Below are 22470 nucleotides of genomic sequence, written 5' to 3'. Positions count from 1 at the left end.
TTTGGGTTCCTGGATAGGAAACAGTCTTTCTGATGAAAATCACCCTATTTCTTTGACCCTGCAGTGTGGTCCATTTCATTGTCTTGCATCTGTGAGGAGTGCTGTCCCACATTCCTCAGTCACTGCTACTGCAGCAAGGTAGTTTACTTGAAAAATGTAGAACAATAGTAACCAGACTGTGCTAATGATTAAATTATACTGATGGCTGAAGTTTAAGTAACAGTTAATGCACTAATTTCAGTATAGGAAATACACTAAAAAAGCAGTAAGAACTCCTCTTGATCCTCATAATTAATGAGAACTACCATGATCCCTCAATGTATTTCCACCCACAGTTTCTTTTATGTTAACGAGTGTGTAGGAACACACAGCAGTCAGCCAGGCAGAAAGGCCTTCCTTCAGAGCACTTTCCATCACACTGTACAAGCTGTGTGTGATTCCCTGAAGGGTCCTGGAGCCAGATCTTGCCTGTGTTGAATCCTGGCCAACAGTCTCATTTCTTTCAAGTGAAACAGCACAAAGTCAGCCCTTCAGACAAGAACGTACCCATCACACATCTGATCTACGTGCACCCAAATCAGCATCACCAGCTGTGCTGAGCATTTCTGGAAGGAAGATGAGTGGAATACATATCACTTAACTTTAAACATCTCATTTGGCCTAATTCTTGACTACCCCTGTAATTCATGGATGGAAGTGAGTGTTGTTAGAGAGCAATTAAGCCAGTTTAGATGTTTGCAATATGATGAGGGAATTCCACCCCAGTGCCTGTTCCTCTGCACTCATTATATAAGAAGTCTAGACAGCTGGCTTGGGTACAGATGTCTAAAGATAGATGAGAGGTTTCACCTAAGGAGATACAACAGAATCTGCTGGGTATTAGAGGCTTTGCAGTGGCTCTTGACTGGACAACAAATACCTGAAAACATGGAACCACTTGTCTGAATCATTGCAACTGTGTAAGACCGTAATGAGTTAAAAGGTGTTTACATGAGGTTTCTGAACTTCAGGCTTGGCCTAGAATGGGTGAGGCCTAAGCAGTCACTGATCCTCAAGATAAGAAGTTTTTTCTGCAGCTCTGTAATCACTGCTTTAATCTTGTTTCTCCCACCAGTGCTGGAATTCTGTGCTCTGCCACCAAATGCAGCAGGCTATTTATAGTGTCAGCTTGAATGAACAGTAAGAACTTAGGCTCTTGTTATGGCTGCATCTTTGAGATGATGGAAACCACAGGACTGGAAGTTGACAGTAACGAAGGTGCACTGTATTTTCAAATACAGTTGTTTCTGCCACCACTTCGATCCCACAGGTACATTGGCAGGGCAAAGGGATAGATCTGGCAGGGATTTCTAGGCATATGATAGGGAAAAGCCTGAAAGGATTCAACTCCAAAGCTTTTGTTGACCTCTGAGGTCCCGGTGTCACCACTTCATATGGCCTTTGAAAAGGTACATTTGGGGGAAAAGTGAAGAACTGGGGCTTTAGGGACCATAGCCTATTGATGTGGCAAATCAAGTGTCTCATCAGCTCTTTGGAGAGAGGAGCTTCTTTGCTGTTGGCTAGTAAAATGGAAAGATAATGGAATGCTTTGGCTGTCTTTATTCAAACAATATTGATGACAGCAAAACACAAAATATTTCCTCTTTTTCATTTCCCCAGATGCATGCATGAGTATTCCCTTGTTTTTCACATTACTTTGTGTAATGCTTCAGTTTGCAGGATAATTTAAAAGAAAACAGCTGTGAAGCTTTTTAGTGATCCCACTAGCTAATGCAAATACTCAAGAAATCAGAATAACGCACCACTCAAGTGGAGACAGTTTTGACTATCTGTGAGAAGACACTTTTTGAAACAAGATACATATCATACTGCATATAATAAGAGGGTAGTATATAGTAAGAGCTTTATTGGGCAAATGTGATAGCCCAGAAATGTCGGAGACTGCACATCAGCTTTGTACATGTAATGGTTTCAGTGAAAGTCAAGATAAAATTAACAAGTCCTCATAGGCACTGAAGTGTCTCCTGTGCTAGAGCAGGTTGCTCCAAGCCCCTGTGTCCAACCTGGCCTTGAACACTGCCAGGGATGGGGCAGCCACAGCTTCTCTGGGCACCCTGTGCCAGCGCCTCATCATGCCTCCTAGGGAAGAACTTCCTCATATCTAATCTAAATCTCCCCTCTTCCAGCTTAAAGCCATTCATTGCCCCTTGTCCTGTCCTTACAGGCCCTTGTCAAAAGCCCCTTTCAGGTGTGGTTGGCCCCTCTAAGTACTGGAAGGCAGTAAATAAATGTGGGGGTTTTTTTTAAACAGCAGTGCTGCTCTGCTGAATGATGGGATTTCAACATTTATTTTCATCCTGAAGCTTTGTTTGTGAAAAGCAGGTACAACAAAAGCTGAGGGATAGCTCTGTGGGAGAGCACTTGATGGCAAAGACACGAATTCAAGTCTATGGGTACTTCACTCACATCACTACGGGAGCTCTGGCACTGGATGATCTTTCCTTCTCTCCCTGGAATTTCCCCTGAGAAAGTTTAGTCAGAGAGACAGATTTGTCAGAATGATTCAAGGAAATGACTTAAGAGTTGTGAAATTTTCCTAGCTTCATTTTATTGAAACCAGCGGGCTCAATTCTCCCTTTGGTTTTGCATCAGTGCTGCAGAATGCACAAGCATGAGGGAATCCTGGCTCCTTAGTGTGCAGGTCTGCCTCTTCTTCAGGGAGCATCCTATGCCTGACACAGTGGATTGCAGGACACCCTGAGTCACTACTGGAACATAAAATATAATGGTCATTACAATATATAACTATTTATACACAGAGCCCTTGGGATGATTGAGTTTGAGAGAAGAAAACCACAAGTGCTTTTAACATCAGGACTTGTGCTGCTCAAATGGAGAAACAATGAGCTGCTGCGCATACCATGGGCTACTGGAGGCAAAATATACCCCCAGATGTGCTGACCTTCATAGGGCTGTACATTAAACAAACTGAAATTTTAGTAATAAGAACAATTTAGCATCATAAGGTACAGCATAAAATTGTGCAACTGATGGAAAAAAAGAAGGTTTAACTTCTGAGTGGTTTGAAATCCTACCCTGAAGCACCTGAAAACATTAAAGCTTTAAATTTACACTCCTCCTTACAAAATGTGTGGCTGCATGTAATGCTTTGTGCTAGTCTCTCTTTAACCCACCGCATCACTCCATCGCTATTTTGATAAGGAAAGAAACCTGGACCCAAGGATACAATCTGGCAGAGCAGGAAAACCAGGAGTGAAGCTGGACGAAGTGAGATCTCCTGTTGGAGTCCCAGCCTGATTTCATAGGCACCTTCTCCTCTAGCTCTCCTGGTGGCATCCTGTCTCCCTAGGCAACTACAGATTAGAGAGGAGACAAAACAGCTTGATTCCAGAACTGGAAAGCAATGACTGGAGCTTGGATGTAGGGAAAACGTCAGGGAAAGACAGGGAATTAACAGTTGAAGCAGAGGCGTCAGAGGCAGGTGCTTGAGGTTCTATTTTTGACTTGGACGAGCCAATTTGCTTCACTCTGCTTTGGCTTCTCCTCTGCAAGATGAGGATGCCAGCAGCTGCCTCCTGGGTGTGGGTTGCCTTGCTGAGGCCGGGGCTGTCAAATCTCATGTTCTGGGTGATGCTCACTTGACCTCAGCTTTGTTCTCTGTGCTGTTGCCTGCATCTCCTTCACCTGCATCTCTGCTGTGCTTTTCTGGACCTATACAGGGTGTACAGAGCACACAGCAACATGTTTTGGGGCTGTGCAAGGTGGGACCTTCCTCTGTTACTGCATGGTCTGAGGGCTTCCCCATAGCATCTGATAACCAAACAAGATGTGGGGGTCTATAGAGCTGGTAAAGTACACCAAATGGAGTTGTGGTCCTTGTACAAAGCACTTCCCCCTCTCTCTGAATTAGATACTATTTCAGGGCACAGGCAATAGAGAGGTGCTGGAGCGTGTCCAGAGACTGGTAATGGAGCTGGTGAGGAGTCGAGCACAAGTCTGATGGGAATGGTTGAGGGACCTGGAGGGGTTTAATCTGGAGAAGGCTCAGAGGGGATTTTATCGCTCTCTACAGCTACCTGAAAGAAGGGTGGAATGAGCTGGGGGTCTGTCTCCTCCCAGGTGACAAGACAGGGCAAGAGGAAATGGCCTTAAGCTGCACCATGGAAGGCTTTCATTGGATATTAGGAACAGTATCTTCACCAAAGGGTGCTCAAGCATTGGAACAAGCTGCCCAGGGCAGTGGTGGAGTCACCATTCCTGGAGGTATTTTAACAGATGTATAGATATAGGGCTTGGGGACATGGTTTAGGGGTGGACCTGGCAATGTTGGGTTAACAGTTGGACTTGATCTGAAGGGTCTTTTCCAACCCGAACAATTCTGTCATTCTCCGACCCTGCTCCGTTATATCCCCATCTAATGTTAGCCCAGCTACAGCTCTGGGCGTTACAGCAGAGGGGTGGTGAGGGACAAGTGATGATTATCAGCTGGGCCCACCCTTCCTGGCTCTGAATGAATGAGTTCCCAAAGCTGCCGGTGCTTTCTCTTTGCTGCATTCCCTAGCAAATCCCTGCTAATTGGGCTCTCCTTCCTTGCAGGAAGCACTGCCAGCTCCTCCTGTCCTATCAATCAAATCCGCTACCGCCTGAATTCAGGTGTGCTTCGAGACCGCCTGTTCTCCGGAGCCCGGATCGAGAGTCGCGGAGCCGGGAGCCCGAGCACAAGGTGCACTGCTCGGTTATCGGATGTTAAAGCCCCCACGTTGAGGGCTGCGGCCGGGAGGCGCCTCCGCGCTGCTTTTCCACCCTCCCACCCCGCTTCCGGGCGGCGCCGAGGACCGGCAACCAAGAGGATTTCATCGCGGGGCGGCCCCTTTGTTCGCGTGGGTCGCAGGGCCCGGCCGCGTCCCGGCCCGGCAGCCGGGGCGGAGGGAGGGGCCGAGGCTCGCAACCGCCTCAGCCGCGCAGGGCGGACACCCGCAGCCGGCGGCGGAGCGGGGCTCCCGGCGCTGCCCGACGGTAAGGAGGCAACAAAGGGGGGGCGAGGGCCGGGAGCGGGTCCGAGGGTCGCACGGGTCAGCATTGTCCTTGGGAGGGGCGGCAGGCACCGTCCTGAGGCGGCTGCGGGCGGGGCCGCGGCCGCGCTGCTACCCGCAGCAGAGCCGGAGGCTGGGCAGAGCGCTGGGTGGCTCCGGGGTACACATACACATGTACACACGCACATACATACACACATACACATACACACATACATACACATACAGCCATCCACATACAGCCATCCACAGCGGCAGCCGGACCGCTGTGCGGTGCCGAACACCCGCCGGGGCCGCTGGAGCGGCAGGCCCTGCCGCTGGGAAGATGGAGCTGAGGGTGGGTGGCAGCATCCATTGCTCGGGGCCGGGCGAGTTTTGGGTTTGAAACGGGGGAGAATTCCCTTTTGTCTCCGGGAAGCTGGACTGCTCAGTGTGCTCTCTGCGGTGCTGCTATTCAGTGATACGGATACCAACATCAGCTGCGTACTGCAGGATTTGATGGGGTTTTGTCTGTAGCAAGATGTGCTTCTGAGGAAGGCCCATCAGTGGGGTTGGGCTGCTGTCATTTGCAAGGTGGATGGAGCGGGATGTGCCTCTTGCACCTCCTGGTGCAAATCGGTGAATGGTCCGTGTGGGAAAGCATCCAGGGATGGAAGCAGAGGTGTGTGTTATCTCCAGGGTGTCTAGGCAGGCTGTAGCAGCGATAGGGAAGTGCTGGGAGACAAAGCACTGTGTCAGTGCTGGCTGTTACTTGCTGCTCTGTTGGTTGTCAGTCTCATAGGCCTGCAAACCTTGTCTCAGGAGCTCATCCTGCTGGAATGGATGTCAAGTTTCACCAGCCCATCCGTTACTGCTGGCTAGGAGGGTTTCCTTGAGGGTGACTTGCAATTTGAGATATATTTGGGGTGCATGGTATGTGTGTTTGCCTTAGCCTCTGCCTAGCAGTGCTCCAGGAGGGCCCCTTTAATCAGCATGGGTCAGTCCTGCCCCATCATTGCTGGAGAGGTGATGCTTTAAATGTGCTGCAGCTGCCAGTTTTTAAACTGGGATATGGGATGTGGCATTTTAAGACATTACCTGCCTGCTCTTACAGCCTGCCAGGGCTAGTATGGAGAGAGTCTGCATCAACCAGCTGTGTTCCCATGAAAATCTGTCACCATGCCTGCCAGAAATTACTGAGAGTACAGGACTTCAAAGGCTCAGCTCTGAGACAAGCCCCACGTTAAAACCTTGGCACCAGGCATTATGGGCACATCAGAGAGAAGCTGTACTGGAACCAGTCTGTCACCTCAGGAGCACTCATGTGTGTGAGGGGCCTTCAGTTAAGGAGAAACCGGTGTGTTTGAGGAGATGCTCTTAAGATAAGTGCAGACTGGATTGTCTGCTGAGGCTGAGGATTGGTATGTGCGCCTCTTCTGCTCAGCTTCCTGCCGCCTCTAGCCTTGGAAGCTGCCATCATTTACTCCAGCAAGTAGCAGTTCCTGATACATTTCCTCTTTCTCCCCATTTGTGCATCTGCTCTGTCAGAAGAAATGATGGAGAACCCAGAGGGGAGTTTCCCGGTGTCAAAGATGCAGCTATGCAAAGATACACGTGCCAGTTCTTTTTCCCTTCCATTACTGGGTGGTTAAAATGGTGAGGGCACAGGTTCTGCCTCCTGACCGAGGTTGCTGTTTTTATTTATCAAACTGACTCATTTGTCCATGAGACTTAGGAGAAATAAATAGTTTGGGGGAAGGAGGGAGGTGTAATCACTCTGATGAGGATGAGAGACAATATATAAAGCAAGTTCTATCTGCCAGATGCAGGGTGTCAGTGCCACTTTGTAGACTGTATACAATGTATGGCAAGGTTTAGGTACTGTTAAAGCTCTGGGAAAGATGAGGTACAGGTAGCTAGACCTGAACATGCATTGTTGCTAACCTACATTAGACACTGCTATGCACTGAGTTAGAGATGTCTGTAGGTATTTACAGAAATGTTTTTCATAAACATCATTTATAAATACCTTGAGCCCCGTTTCTCACTCTATGTCACAAGGGGTCTGAGCACAGGAACAACCAAGGAAGTTGCTGATAGGCAAGAAGGCATATTTTCCCCTTCTGCTCTATTGCCGAGTTAAAAACAGCCAACAATCTCTGGCTGTGGTTCTCTTATCACTGTTCTTCTGATATTTACAGTGGAATCTCAGGTCTTGTTGGGAGAGCACCTTGGCTTGTGGTACTGGTGGTGCTGGACTCCAGCAAGACTGGGGCTTTGTTTTACTGGTCAGTTTTCTAAGCCAACCAGATTAGGTAAGTTAATGAATCAAGTTGACAAACTGTCTAAGATTGCTCCAGAAGCTCAGGTCACAGAAAGGAACTGGACTTTGTCTTCCCAAATCTGACTCTAATCCTGCCTTCTCCATGCAGCTGGCCTTCCCAGGGAAAGCACTTGTCTCCGTGGCTGATGCTGACAGAGAAACAGAGGAGTCTGTCAGTGCACTGATGTACAAAGTCTCTTTCTGCAGTACCACCTGCAAATGCTCCTGGAGCACTTCCCCTTGCTCTGCTGAGAGGACCCCGCATGCAGTGTTATGTGGTTGAGCTGCAGTGCTAAACAGGACAAAGCAAATTGACTTTCCTTGTAGTTGCATTTAATTTCTTATACGATTGTGCAGTTGATCTTGCTGTAGCTACCAGTGGAAAAATGAGTTCGCTACATGTGACTCTGAGGCTGGCACCTTAAACTGATAGTTACTGTTATTCCTGGAAAACATCCTAAAGAAAGACTGTAAAATAACACCAAACACCACAATAGTTCTACTTCAGACTTTTTGGAAATCATTCCCATGCAGTGGCATGGTTTTTCTTATCTCCTTCTAAATGAGTGGAACTGTCTATACGATAGGCGTGGTTGGTTGAGAGACAGTGTAAGCAAAGAAAGACCAATGAAATGAAGAAATGGAACCAAACATTGTAATATATTGTTGTCATGGTTTAACTTCTTTTACTTCAGCCCATGGTTGGAACTAGATGACTTTCAAGGCCCCTCCCAGCCCAAATCATTCTATGAGATGATTCCATGCTGGAATAATACATGATGCTGACTTGAACTGGCACTGAAATTAGGTGAGCCTTCCTTTTCAGTGATTTATTTTATTATGCTGGTGTTTTTCCACCTGCATAGTTGTAGAGAAATGTGCGCAGACAGTGGAATGCCCTGCTGTGGACTCTGAGCTAGCTGTGAGGTCCCATCTCCCCATCCTCATCTGTGCTGAAGCACAAAGGAAGTCTGAAGTTCTTGTTTGGTTTATTTTGGGAGTTAATGTTCTCAGCTCTGCTGTTGACTCCCTTGATAGCTCCATTTGTGCCTGGGAAAGCTAAATGCTTCCTTTTGAAAAGTATTTGTACTCTGTGTCTATAAAGGAAACACTTCACAAAGATTTCCCAAGTCCTTTGGTGGGCTGGATGTTCAGTGGTGCCTAATAGAGTCGAGCAGCTCTTCATCTCTGTTGCTGTTCCTTAAGTAGTCTTGGGAAAAATCTGGTTTCTCCGTATTCTTTCTCCCCAAATGGGTGTTGCAGCTCTGACCTCCTTTGAGATCTGTGAGTTAAATGCTCTGTGGATGTTGGAACTTCTTAATCACTTCTTGGTGTTTTTCAATCCCTTCCCTGTACTCCCTCACGTGGTTCCTTTTAAAAAGATAATGTAAAGAGAGTTGTATTGCTTGGGCCAGAGCTCTTGGTCAAAATGAATTCTGTTTTATTTGCAATGGTGTAGTAAAGATTGCATAGATGTTGGTTATGCTGGAAGGGCTTCACAACAAATTGGAATGACAGAAGCTTCCAAGAGATCATCTGTCCCAGGTTAAGTCCATCTTCATCCTTGTAATCCAAGACAAAGGTTTGAAGATCTTTGTTGTCAAAGAATAATGTGGGCAATGAGGGTTTTTCTCCAGCTTCCCTGGCCAGTCCAGCTCAGTTACAACTGCAGAGCTTGTGTCTTCCCCTTTGTCTTGCTTGTTGTCATTATGGCTTTGTATATCTACCTGTTACTGTACAAAGGACAAGTACAAAGGTGTTTCATGGACAAAAGCAACACAATTTCTTCTGCAGCATGAACTTCTTTGGCAGCACGTCCTCTGGCGGGGCAGAGGAAGGCTTCCAAAGTGAGGTACCAGCTTCTGGCATAGGCACCAACAAAGGCTTTCTCTGACTGGTCTGTTCTTTTTCTTCCTTTGACATATTCCTCCCCCATTATCTGTTGCATCATGCTCTGAAAACTTCTGTGTCCGCCAATTAGTGCTGGAAACTTTTCAACCATCCTGACAGGCACAAAAAGCAGCTGCCTGGTGAAACAAACAGCACTTCCCATCCCTTGCATCCCTCCCATTCATGACCTACAAGCACATCCCCTGGATGGAGAACAAACCTCCCTGGAAAGAGGCCTCTCCTGGAAGATGTGGAGAGGTCTTTATGTCATGAGATGTGTTTAATGGGCTTTTTAGCCTCATATTAGACTGTTGTATATTGTGTGCTATATTACCTTAGTAGCTTCTGTCAACGCTCTGTGTGAAGCCTATCCTGGTGATTAAAGGCTGCTCCTTAGCTATATTTGGCATAAAGCTATTTGTTTTATAACTGAGATCCTTACTACACAAACTGGAGTAGGTCAGTCTGCAACCTTGAGTAAGTGCATCTTTTTTCCTCTGGACTTCTGTTTCCCAGCTGGTAAGCTTGGCACGTTATAGCTGATGACCAATCCACCAACCATCCCTAATGGAGATTTAATGAGGAGCAGTATGGCACAGAAAGGCAGGCTTGTGGGGAATATGTGGGTGGGGCAGGGAAAGCTGATGTTTTGCCTTACATTATTCATCTTTTATGTATCTGTATGTAGTCTTGTAGTGGGATCTATGAAGAAGATTTTGAACTTGCTAAATCATAGAATCACAGAATGGTTTGGGTTGAAAGAACCTTAAAGCTCATCCAGTCCCAATCCCCTGCCATGGAAGGAACACCTTCCACTAGCCCAGCTTGCTCCAGCCCCATCCAACCTGGCCTTGAACACTGCCAGGGACGGGGCAGCCACAGCTTCTCTGGGCACCCTGTGCCAGCGCCTCAGCACCCTCACAGAGAATCTCTTTCATAGAAAAGATTTCTATGTGTATGTGTATTTGTATATATTTCTGCTAAAAGATATTGGCAATAATACCCCTGCAAGTTTAAGTATGATGTCTCTGAAGCATCTGCAAGCACTTTTCCCCTTTTTATCTCTGAATCCCCTCAAAGCACTTTGTATAGATGGTAGGAAGGTGTGGGAGCACTTCCAGCACATCAGCATGCAAACGTCAAAGTCAGATGGTGCTTTTGGGTGATCATATGGTTCAGGTTTATGGAGTGCTATGATATACTCTGCCTTAGGGTGCTGGCAGCATTGACTGTCATTGTTAGAAGAAGTTACAACTTGAATTTTGCTTTTCCTTTTTGCTGGAAACAGGACCAGCCTGCGTTGGAGATGTCATGCCAGCACTCTGTGGTGTGATGTGCTCGGGCTGCTGCTTGTAGCTGCACTTTACTTGCTTGGCTAGGTGAGATTATGTCTTGATCTCTGTACAAAATCATGACTGTGGTCTTGTCTGCATTAGAGGAGAGATTAGTGGCACTTTCTATATAGAAGCCTGTTTTTGTAAGGAGTGCAGGAGCATCTGAGGACATGCAATGCCTCTAAAGCTCTGGCTAGTACATGTAGTACTGCGATATTCAAGGAGTGTGGTGGGTTGATCCATCTGCCTACCTGCTTGCAGGCTGGGTTCACCCTGGCAGCTTCACTCTTATCTCCAGAGTTAGGAATTGTTACATCCCATTTTTAGCACTGATCCATCTGGATGGACCTGTTCCTTTTGGCTGCCAGCATCTGTGCATCAAGCACTGCTGTATGTGTGCTTCCCAGTGGCATGGGGCAGTGTGTAGATAGGAATGCTGATTAAAACCAGGCTGTGGAGCAGTACTGCTCTTGCAAGGCCTCTGTTGCTGATGGAGGAGGCTGGGATGGACAGCCTTTCCCAGATGTGTGCAGATGTGCCAGCCTCTCCTATTCCAGCCAGCCCAGCAAGTCCCACTGCAGCCCAGGCAGGGCACCAGGCATGTTCAGTCTCCACACCTCCTTTGCAATCTGACTGTGTAGGATGGTCGTTGCTTTTTCACCCTCTAGAAGCTGCAATCTCTCACCTCCTCTTGTGTAACATCCTATGGTGCTGGGGTGGCTTAGTGTGTGGCTCAGTGTGTGGAGGCTTTGAGCTCAGATCTGTATCTCTCTACATGTGGTGCAATCCGAAGTAAATGATGGCTTCTGCAAGGCAGGTTGTGAGGTGTGGATCATAGGAACCGTGAGACAGGAGTGATAGCATAATAATGTTGATGGGTAAGATCCAATTTGATATAACTTGCCAAAATTATTATGGTTTTGGTCATCGACAGGGACGTAATTTAATTACGAGGTATGTTCTGTCTTGTACTATAAGGTTTGTGAGCTATCTCTGGCTTTGTATGGTGGTGAAGGAGGAAACTTCATGGTTAACACATACTGGCTGAAAGGAAACTTCCTACATGACTGGCCTCCCTGTCTCCAGCAGTGGCTGTTGTGGGAGCTGTGTAGGTATGTCGATGTCAGCTGCGGTCTGGAGAACTTACAGTGTTTGTAGAGAGGCTCAAGAGAGAGCAGCAATTAGTGCACATAGCCCAGAGGTCAGGCTCTGAAGTGCGAGGCTGGTGAATCAGCAGGGAGGAGGAGGGTGCTCCAGGGAACAACTGTATCCAGTATTGTGCTGCTGCCAGTGCAGCAATGGGAATCAGGATGCTTGAGTGTGGGTAGAGGGGATGGGGCTTACACAGGGCCTTGGTGCTCTGGAGAGAGGGTGAGTTTGCACCTCCACAGCATCTTAGGTTTGGTGATCTCTGATCTTTCAATAGATACCAGTGGTGGGACCCTCCTTGTCTGTCACCCTTGTTTTTGCATATTGGTACTGTTATCATCTGTCTTTGTGCAGCAAGGAGTTTACTGACCACTGTAGAAGAAGGAAGCAGGGGTCCTGGCTGTCAGTGCTGCATTTCGACTGTGAGAGGGTCTGTGCTTCCTTTTCAGCTTACCTCCTGTTGTATCTCTGCTTCCTCTTAACCAGTCTCAAGGTGGGTTAGTTATTCTTCCTGCTTTTGAGAACATTTGCTTTGTTTGAAGGAATAAGATGATGTTAGCTCATAGTATTTGGCATAGAGGTTACCTGGAGATTTTGACTGGGATGCAGCATACATTTTGTGTTGCCCGTGTCTAAACCAGACTGAATTCACGTGATGAAGCTTTAGAGAAGATCTCCTAAGATGAAATGCAAGTGGTGAGTGCTGTGTCTCAGGACCTCTCAAAGGAGAGCATTGCTTGGTCAAAATGATATTGTGAAGGTGGAGAAAGGGCAAAGCTGTCTTGGGAGAGCATTGGACACAATGGGAGAATGTCAGAGGGCAGAGTATGCAGAATGTGCAAAGGGCAGAGTAGGTCTGTGGGTAGAAGGTTGGCTTGACTAAATCTGCAGTGGCAACAGCCAGAAGAGGCTGAAATTGGTGGTGCTGAACTGCAGGAATGAAAAATCTTGTGGTTTTATAACTAAACAAAAGGAGTTGCATTAGTTGCAGGATAGGCCTGTTTGTCCTGCATCCCTGCCTGAAGTTTCAGCAGCTTGTGGAGAGGCAGGGTCAGTTTTCCCTTAATGTGGCATTGTTGGTGTTGGAATTCTTCTGAGGGGATTTCTCACTGTAAGAAATATAGTTATGATTCGTGCCAACAGCTTAGAAACCCTTGTAGCCATTGCGCTCGATATGAGGAAAAGACAATAGGATAAACATTTTCTTTTGTATATTTAGAGCTATCGCTGTGTAGAATGTAGGACGTTATCTAAATATAATCCATCTGTAACCAATATTAACTTGTCTATAACCATTGCACTTGATATAAAAAAGGAAGAAGAAATAATGGAATAATCGTTTTTTTACATGAGTTAAGTGCCATAAGAACTATATTGTAGAATTCAGAACACTTTTGTAAACTTTAGAATACTGCTTAAAAGAAAACCCTCTGTAACCACCCAATATCTGCATATGCAGATATTGTAACTGCAGGCATGTGATATTCAAACAAGGTCGAGTAGATACCTTGAAACTAAGTAAAGGTCCAAGGGGGGAAGGTAGCCAGGATGTGTCAAGTAGATAGGCTGAAACTAAAACAAAAGTCAGAAGGAAGATAGCTTATATTCATCCCCACGACCACTGAGACAGCCTCCGGCAGCAAGCCCCACATGCGAAGATAAGAACAAGGACACGTACATCAGAGGAAAAAGGATATAAAAGGACAGAACCTGTGTGAGGGGGTGTGCATTGCTTGCTTATTGTCTCTCTTAACTTCCTAATCAGTTGTGAATAAAATCAGTTTGGACAAAACCCGGTTTGTGGTAAATTCTTATAACACTCACTAGATGTTAACACTTGCAGAACTAATGGTCCAAGGAAGGGCTTTGCTCTTGTTCCTGCTATAGTGACCAGGTCTCTACTGCATGCTGAATTGCAGTAAATGTGTGATTATATGGACATGGTGCCTTCTTCTGGTGCACTTGAGGGTGTGTACAGATGTTGGGCAGTTTTAGTGGAGCACAATGGGGGCTTCAGGAGCAAGCACAACATGTTCCAAAGGTATTTTCTATTACACCAAAATGTGTTGCGTACCAGTCCTATTTTCTTTGCTTTTAACCAAATCATCTGCAAGTTTAAACAGGTACAACTGCATTATCAGCAGACAGGCTGTCATAACACTGCTCTGAAGATGAAAACAGAATTCCTGGTTTCAGTGTGCAAAGAGAAAGAGAAGAAGCTTGCAAGACTAGTTGTTTCCTATTTTCAGCTCTTTGTTGCTTCAGCTCTTCAGTTACAGTCAACAATCCAGGGCTGGCCTGCAAAGAAGTCTTCATTGCATGTACAGGTTGTAAAAAAGAGGGGGGGAAATCAGGGCAGGAAGGACCTGGGTGCTATTTTTGTTTCATAATCAAAGTCTAGGGTAGAAGTTAGATTGCAGAAGCTCACAAATCAAAATCTCTGTTAGCCTGAGCTCCAGTGAATAATGTATCAAGTGCCAGGGTGAACTTTAATGCTGCACTAAATCAAATAATCAAAAGCCAGGAAATTCTAGAAGTTGAGACTCTTGTGTGGCTCTGCACAGGGTGAGTAGCACAGCTCAGTTAGTGTATAGCTCAGATTTAATTCAAGACTTTTTTTTTTCTCCAGTAGTAAAATACCAAGCCCTTATAAATTGAGTGTATTTTTGACCTCATAGCAGCCTTCCAATGTCTGAAGGGGGCTACAAGGATGCTGGAGGGGGACTCTTCATCAGGGACTGTAGTGATAGGACAAGAGGTGATGGGTTCAAACTGAAACAGGGGAAGTTCAGGTTAGCTGTAAGGCAGAAGCCCTTTACTGTGAGGATGGTGAGGCACTGGCGCAGGTTACCCAGAGAACTGGTAAATGCCTCATCCCTCAACCAGCATTCAAGGCTGGGTTGGACAGGGCCTTGGGCTACATGGTCTAGTGTAAGGCATCCCTGCCCATGGCAGGGGGATTGGAACTAGAAGATCGTAAGGTTCTTTCCAACCCAAACCATTCTATGTATCATTATCTTTCCCACACTCTGCCTTCCTCATGTTTCTTTTCCAGATCCTACTTAGGACACTTGTCTGTGAATCGACCACTTGGATTTTGTCAAAGCCTCTTGAATACTAGAAAAATCTTTCATGGACTTCAGCAGCAATTGGATGAAGTCTGAACTGACCTGGAGGACAGCACTTCTGAAATCTCTGTATACCTTCTGTTCCCTTCCCATGGGAGCTGTGCAACTTTGGTGTCTTATCCTTTGTTTTCCCTTAGGAGCACTGTCCCCTGCCCCCAGGGCATAACTCCAGGGAGCAAAAGCTCACACAAATCCAAGCTCATCCCCAGGACTTTTCCCACAGATCAGAGCTGGTTTTGCTCTGCAATTAGTGCCAAATTGTTGCAATCTCCCGTGTCAGTCTTCAGCAGGCGTTTTGCCAGCATGGGGAGTGTGAGCTCATGAGCAAGCCTGTAATTACTCTCTAGTTTGTATGTAATAACTTCCTTGAATGGCCTTTGTTTCTTGTGTTTTGGTTGGAATTTTCCTCACTTTGCCTCAGGTTTTGCATTGTGGTTTTTAGGGTGCATGTTCTTCCTTTAATAACTATCGTTTTATAATGAAACTAGTCTATTATAGTGGATAAACTAGCTTAAATATGGAAGTTTTTAACTAAAAGGCCTCTGGGCTTTCCATTTGCTTTCTGTGCTAATTATTATAAAACTGGAGCGAGAGAGACAACTAAACACAAGCTCTGTTAGAGGTTAACAGCCTTTCATATGCGTAAGGGAGACTACACGGTAACAACAGAGTTCCATGGCTGAAGAACCTATGTGAATTCAACTGCAAGGGAGGAAAAAACCTGATGGCTGTCAGGATTTTGGGATCCCCTGATTTTTCCTGTGTGTAAGTGAAAGCAATATGCTCCTTTCTTTCATTCCTGTAGTGTTCTGCCTCCATTCCCTCTATGGGGGAAGGAAAGGTTTTCTTGGGACAGGACTCTGACCTTAATTAAGAGTGAGCATCTTTTATTTCCTCTATACTTCAATTAAGCAAAAGGATTTAATCCTGATCTGCCATGGGCTTCAGGAATGGCTTTCTGGTTGCTTGTTGGAAGGAGTAACTAATGGGAGAAGTGAGAAGGCAGTGCTATGATTGCCTTGGATCAGATGGAACATCTTAAGGTTTTAAGAGATAAAATTGACTTTTCTTCTCAGTGTAATCTCTGCCTCTATTAGCAAAGCTGCAGTTTGGCTTTATCAGATCCTGTCTCTGTGATCGGATTCATTTCCTATCCCTCTCGCAGAAGATGCAGCAGTTTGAGTCCAGCCTTTGCATTTTGTTTGCAAGGGAAACTTTGGTTCTTAAAACCCTTGTCTTTGCACCATGGTCAGTGTTGCAGGGTCCTGAGCATGGGACACCAAATCTCTGTCTGTACTTGCCTCTGGCATGCAGTCTGTTTTGTATCCTGGAGCAGTGACTCTAGGAGATAGAGCTGCTTTGCTTGAAAATCTCATTTTCCTGAGGGTGGGGAGGGTGCAAAAAAGCTTGAAAGTAGGAAGAGGGTGCAACCAAATGCTGAGACATAAGAGATTAAATAACCTTACATAACTTAAGAAAACAGAATAAATATCTTTAGGCCAGTAAAGCTTTTGTATAAGGCCTAATAAGTGAACACCAGAATTGGCACTGAAAGCTTTTTGCCTTTATTCTGTGTGCTTGTTGAAGTGAGTGCAGAGCTCTTCCAGTGATCAGTGGACCAGATTCTTTAGCAGTTTATTTTCAGGAAGATGTTGGGCTTCAGGTATCACTTTCACCATCTGCAGTGCCTGATGCTGAAGGTTTCTGCAAGCAGTAATGCTGATTTCACTAAGAGATGCTGAATGAGGAGTGTGACACAAGGGAGTATGAATTGCTGGAACAGGCAGCTGTGGGTCTTCTTGGGCAGTGCTAAGGTAAGTTCACTCTTGTCCAGAGTCCCAGAGGCTCTTGAATGACAGAGGATGGGGATGAGACCCAGAAACTGCATCAAGGCTCTGAACTCTCTGAAATACAAAGCCAGAACATGGGGTGAAATTTAAGTTCCTGCCTTTATGTTTAACTCTCCTGAATGTGCATGCGAAGGATGTGTTGAAAACAAAGTTGGTTTTAACTTTGGTTGACCTTCAGTTGGACCTTCCCCAGCTACGTGTTGTGTGGCAGCATGTGGGATTGTCTCCTTCCTGCAGAGGCTGGGGATTTACCTTGCAGGCGTATAATTCCCTTTCCATTGCTCCATATGGAGTTGCTGTTATTACATTGTTAGAGCAGCTGCAGACAGGATTCTTGGTCTTCCCAAGCTGTGTATTTTTTACTAATGCAAGAGTGTGCAGATTTCAGCCACAGCAACACGTCTTCTGATAGCCCTGGAAGTGGCTGGAGCTCTGCTTGCAGGTGTGCTGCCACAGGGCTGCATCCCAAGCGCTGATGTTCCCAGTCCTTAGTGTGAACATGAGGAGACCTGGCAAAGTGTTTTAAATAATGGCACAAATTGCTTTTCAAAAGACTATCTTAGACAGGAGTAGGTGAAACCAGAAAGACTTTATTGTGCAAACCTTTCCCTATCCCAGCTGTTGTCTTTAAAGTCACTGATTATTTGCATGAGTCAAGGTTGTTGTAAAGTGTTTTACTGCTTCTCTGCATTGTCTCTGTTTATCATTAACCTTCCATACAACATGATAACCTTGGTTTCTTTCAGTCTGATAACTAGATACTTTTCTTTACCTTTTTTCATAGGCCCTTGTCCTGAAAAGGTATGTGCATGTCTGACCACAGACTTCACATTTAAGTTCTTACATGTGGGTTTCCAAAGCTGGAAAATCAAAAGCCAAAATTTTGGTACTTACTTTTAAATTCTATACTTAATGTTACAAAATAAGGAGTTATTTCCCCACAAAATATTGCATATACCCAACTGTTACACCAGTGCTCAGATACAGTTGGTCTAAATGCCACTTGGGTCTGCACTCAGAACGAATTCCCTGTGCCTTGCCTAGGGTTTTGTGTTGAGTAAACACTTCTTACATCCAGACCCATCCAGAAGGAAGCACCAAGCACAGGATGGGATTGGGGCCAGCTCAGTCTGGTGTCTGGAAAGCTGTTCCTGTGTCTTGCAGTTGCTTCTCTCAATATGTTGAGGTGAAGAGATCCTTAGGGGGCTTTCCCTTGGAGATCTGCTTTGTTGCTCACATCCATCTTGAATGGGATGGTGTTCCACATGGCACACAAGTACTCGTGTGCGTTGTTGAGGGTACGAGGAATGGATGGAGCAGAGAAACTTGCAGATAAGCTGCATTGCAAGGCTAACAAAGGTTTTTGCTTCCAACCCTTGTTACTCTTCTACCACATCTGAGAACTAATTGAAGCCTCAGCCCCTCCAGTTGTTTCTGGTTTTAACCTGTGCTGTTCTGATGCTTGGCCAGCCCTGTGGATACTTGAATATCCAGATAGATTTCTTGTGGTGAAAGGTATTTTTTTGAAGTTATTTTTTGACACTGAAGTCCAGTATATATTTGTGCTTAAGAACTGTTCCCTTTTTTGAATCTGAGCCCAGGTGACTCAGATCCAGCTGAGTCCCCTTTTCTGATGGAAAGATGGAGAACAGATTTTGGTCATTTGGAGCAGGCTTTCACATTGTGCATTCCTGGGATGCTTTTCTTAGTTGTGGGAACAGACAGAACCATTCATCTCAGTATGAAAAGATTGCAGGAAGAATTTAGCAGAGATCCAGCAAAATCCTTGTAATCTGTGTCATCTTAGAAGAGGAAGAAGACAAAAATAAGCAGAGCTGATGGCCCCAGTATCCACAAGGGCAGATGGGGTATTTTTTTTACACTGTGTCTGGAGAAAGTCACAATTCCATGAAGTTATACAGGGAGTCAAAGCTTACAGCTTATGCAGGTAATACAGGGAGTAGGGAAGAAAATGGCTCGTGTGGTTCTTGTGCCACTTGTGGCATATTTGCCTGCATTGTGCATCTACTGCTGGAAACAGGTTTTTGAGAAGGGCTTTGTCTGTTAACAGAGGCTGTTGGGATACTGAGGCTACAGTACAGGGGCTCAGGCCAAGTTATCTGTAGTGAAGATACTGGCCTATGTCCCAGGCCAAGGCTGTTCCTGCAGCACAAAAGCTGCATCACTTGGTTGGGAGCTGATGTGTGACTTGGATGTCTCTGGATGAAGATGACTTAATGGTGTAATTCAGAAGATCTCTGCTTGGCATTCAGAGCTTCCTAAAAATCAGCTCGTATGTGTTTATGTTGAAGTGGGGGAGAAACCAGTGACAGGGAAGGAGTATCTGGCTCTAGCAGCAGGCAAAGGCTTCTTTAGAAGTGTCCCAGACATCAGTCTCATATATGCATTTCTAACCAGCTGCATCTGTAGTAAAAATTCCTCCGTTCATCCTCATCTCCCTGTGTGATAGTGAGGGTGCAGGTACATGCTAAAGCAATTGTCTGTGTTTCCTGGCTTGGGTCAGTCTGCAGCTTGTGGAGATGAGAATGACTCTTCAGACAACCCCTCAGACCCCCCTGTGAACCAACATGCAGTGAGCGGTGTGGGGCTGAGGGCATCTGGCTGTGATGGGAGGTAGCATTTGCGTAGATTTTGGCTCTGGGTGGCATGGACACCCCAGTGATTGTGGCCATGAACCAGCCGTGGTGATTGTATTTCAGGATAAAAGCAGCTATCTGCTCAGAGGGTAGTATAATTAGCAGCCTGTGGAGTTCATTTGGGCTTCAGCATTAGGATGTTGAAAGCTAATGTGTTTGCATAAAGATTTCTGATAGGAACCTCTCTGCAGTGGGAATGTACTTCCTCTTGTTTCTCTGCCTGTGTAAAAACAAAATCCAGGCATCCTGAGAAGGAGCAGAATATCCTGTGGCCTGTGGGGACAGCTGATCCTCAGGGATAATGAGTAGTGGAGGGAGAATGAACTGAAGTTCCCTGGCTCTTCACAGAGGAGCAGACTAAATTCACTGTCTTCCCTAAAGTGTATGTGGTTCTGGCTGCAAAGATGGAGATCCAGAGAATCCCTCTGACAGAGGCCTGACAAACTGTGAAATGTTTTTATTCATCTGGCACTCCTTCCTGCTCAGATTCTTCTGTTTTATTCTTCCCCTGTGTCCTTTTATCCTTCACTCATCCACAATCCTGGCTGAGGATTCAGCCAGCATCCCCAACCTGCTTAATCACAAGTACAGCATCAAACCACAAGTACAACATCAAACCTACCTAACCAAAAGGTAGGGCTGGGCGAGGAGATGTGCAAATCTGGGAGTAAGGGCATATTGTGAAGAAGCAAACCTTCAGATTGAAAGCGATGGAGATGGGGTGAGATCTCTTGGTGGAGCACATCAGCTGCCAGCAGAAGTGCTAGAAATCAAATTGCTGTGTAAAATCAAAGCTAGCCCTGGGCAAATCGTGTCATATGAGATGGAGTGGGTGGGTGGGAGATGTCTGATGGCTTGACACATAGGAGGAATATTGATAACGCTGATCAATGTTTCTCACTTCCAGAGTCTGTTACTTGTCTCCCTATTTTATGCTAAATAGAGCTGGGATCTGCAGCCTCCTGTCCAGCTCTGTGACAGCATCTAGATTTGCAGTCTCTAGTGCAGGAAGGCAGTTTTCTTAACAAGAACTGCTTGATCTTGTGTCTGCTGCTGGTGATGTGATCTGAGCTTCCCACTTCTCACAAACAGCCCTGACTTCTGTGTAAGCTAAAATGCTCCCATTTGGTGCTGTCTACAGGTGTCTGAAATCACCTGAGTTGTTGAACACCCCTTGGGAGGAACATGGGGATGAGTGGGGCTTGATCCCTTGGGCTTTCACTCGGGCTGTCTCTGATCCCTCCTTTGTCTCTCTAAGCTGGTGTGGGACAACTGACTCTTACTGCTGGAACACTCTTTGGTGTCTCAGATATCTGTGAGTCCTCAGGAATAGTTTTGGAATTCTCCTTGTGGTTTTTTTGTCCTCTGTGTCTGCTCACAGCTTTCCCTGGAGCTCTGCCAGCCCTCCCCTTGCTCTGACCCAGCCTGTGCTGAAGTTCTTACTCATGTCTTAATCACTTCCCGTCCCCGCTATTGCAGTTCCCTCGTCATGGCATCTGTAGTTCTCTGCTATATTAATTCTCAGGAGTGCTGCCTCCATCCTCAGCCCAGGCAGCAGGGCTGGGTGTCCCCCAGCTTGCTCTCCTTGCAGTTCCTTTTGCTGTGAGGTTGGCATTCTCTGGCTTACTGTGCTGCCACCTTCTTCCCTCCTCATCCCAGCCTGCTCAGCCAGCCTGAGCTTCCTTTCGCCTGATCTCTTCAGGGTTTTATTGTTTTTTCTTTATCCATTAGGAATGGGATGATTTTTTTTTAAGCAAAATAGTCATTTCCTTTATTTTTCTTTTCTTGTCATAGGACTTTTTGCTTGAGGAGTTGTGTGTTTGTTCACACAACATCCTTGCAAGGAATTTGGAGGTTTTATTCCACTTGCCTGCCAGGAAGGGAATGGCATAGGGAAGGGTTATGTGACTTCACTAATGAATAGCTGGTAGTGTCATGCTTAGGTTCCAGAAAGTGATTTATTTTTTGTTTTCATTCTTACTGGAAATCCATGGGGTCAGATGCCCTTTTTCTATAACAAGGTTTTGGATTTGTCCTTAAGGAAAAGAGCTGAAAGCCCCATGTTGGACACTGGCCTCTCCTTCCTCCTTCGATCGGTTTGGAGAGGCTGCCCCAAAGTCTTGTGAAAATGGGGGTTTTGCACCAAAGGTTCAGGCTGGGGTTGTTAGTGTGCCCTTGGTAAGGGCTCTGACAGCAGAACTGCGCCTTGGTTGATGCATGAACTGAGGTTTTTAGAACTTAAAACTAGTCAGTAAATCCCAAACTGAATTTAAATTGTTGTTTGGGGACTCTGGGAGGTTTCAGCATTGGTCCAGGACTCCAGGATTAAAGTGAGACTGTGAGATTGAGGAATGTAACATTAGGATGGGAGATGGGAATGATCACCCTTGCTTTACAGGAGAAGAAATGGAAGATCTTGACTCTGCTGTGGCTATGAGGAGGATGCTGGGTACTGCTTTATGGGATCCTGTTTGGCACTCTCCTACCCATTCTCTATCTGGTTTGTGTCCTCTCCCAGGTCTGTAACAATGGAAGAAGAGGTCTGTCATCGAGAAGCCTGAATTGTGATACCAAGAAAGCCCTTCGAGACACTGACAATAGGAGCCTGAGATACAGGAGGAAGCAAACATGCTGAAGCCAAGTGGACTTAAAATCCCAGGCAGGGCTGGGAAGCACTCCAGCCCAGTGGGACGGGCATCAGGGACCACTACAGCTGCTGTCACCACTGGCTCAAAAGAAGGTATGGACTTGATTTGGCAGGGGCATGAGCTGACCCAGGTGATTACCTGGCTTAAAAGCAAAGGGCTAGTGGTACCAGTGTTCAGTAAGATGTGAAATTCCCATCTGTACATAGATTGATCATGAGCATGGATCAAAAGAAGTGTAATGGGGTGAGTAAATTGTCTCTCTTTCCCCAGGAATGCACAAAACAGGTTGTGGGGTGGGTGGGAGACAGATGGATCCTCTGGTGTTCAGGGCTGATAGAGAGCTGCTGCCTCCTGCCTTGCTTGTTTGTGTATGTGTTCCTGTACAGATACTAACATGTGAAGAGCTGGTAATACATAGCAGATGAGAAGCTCACCGAGGACCTTATTAAACATGAGGA

General features: G+C 46.0%; 1 protein-coding gene across 3 annotated transcripts in view; it reads left to right on the top strand.

The window, feature by feature from the left end:
* The first annotated feature begins 21892 nt into the window (after positions 1–21892).
* CLIP2 (CAP-Gly domain containing linker protein 2) overlaps positions 21893–22470 on the top strand; it is a 54411-nt gene continuing 53833 nt past the window's right edge. For all 3 annotated transcript variants that reach the window (XR_004081266.2, XM_031053657.2, XM_031053656.2), the window contains exon 1: positions 21893–22104. Coding sequence is in view for 2 of the 3 variants with exons in the window: in XM_031053657.2 (XP_030909517.2) it covers positions 21993–22104 (112 nt within the window). In the remaining variant the exon portion in view is untranslated. The remainder of the gene's footprint in view (positions 22105–22470) is intronic.

Source organism: Melopsittacus undulatus, chromosome 13 (assembly GCF_012275295.1).
Source record: "Melopsittacus undulatus isolate bMelUnd1 chromosome 13, bMelUnd1.mat.Z, whole genome shotgun sequence".
Lineage (NCBI taxonomy): Eukaryota > Metazoa > Chordata > Aves > Psittaciformes > Psittaculidae > Melopsittacus > Melopsittacus undulatus.
Note: the sequence above shows the minus strand (reverse complement) of the source record. Positions and strands in the feature narration are given on the sequence as shown.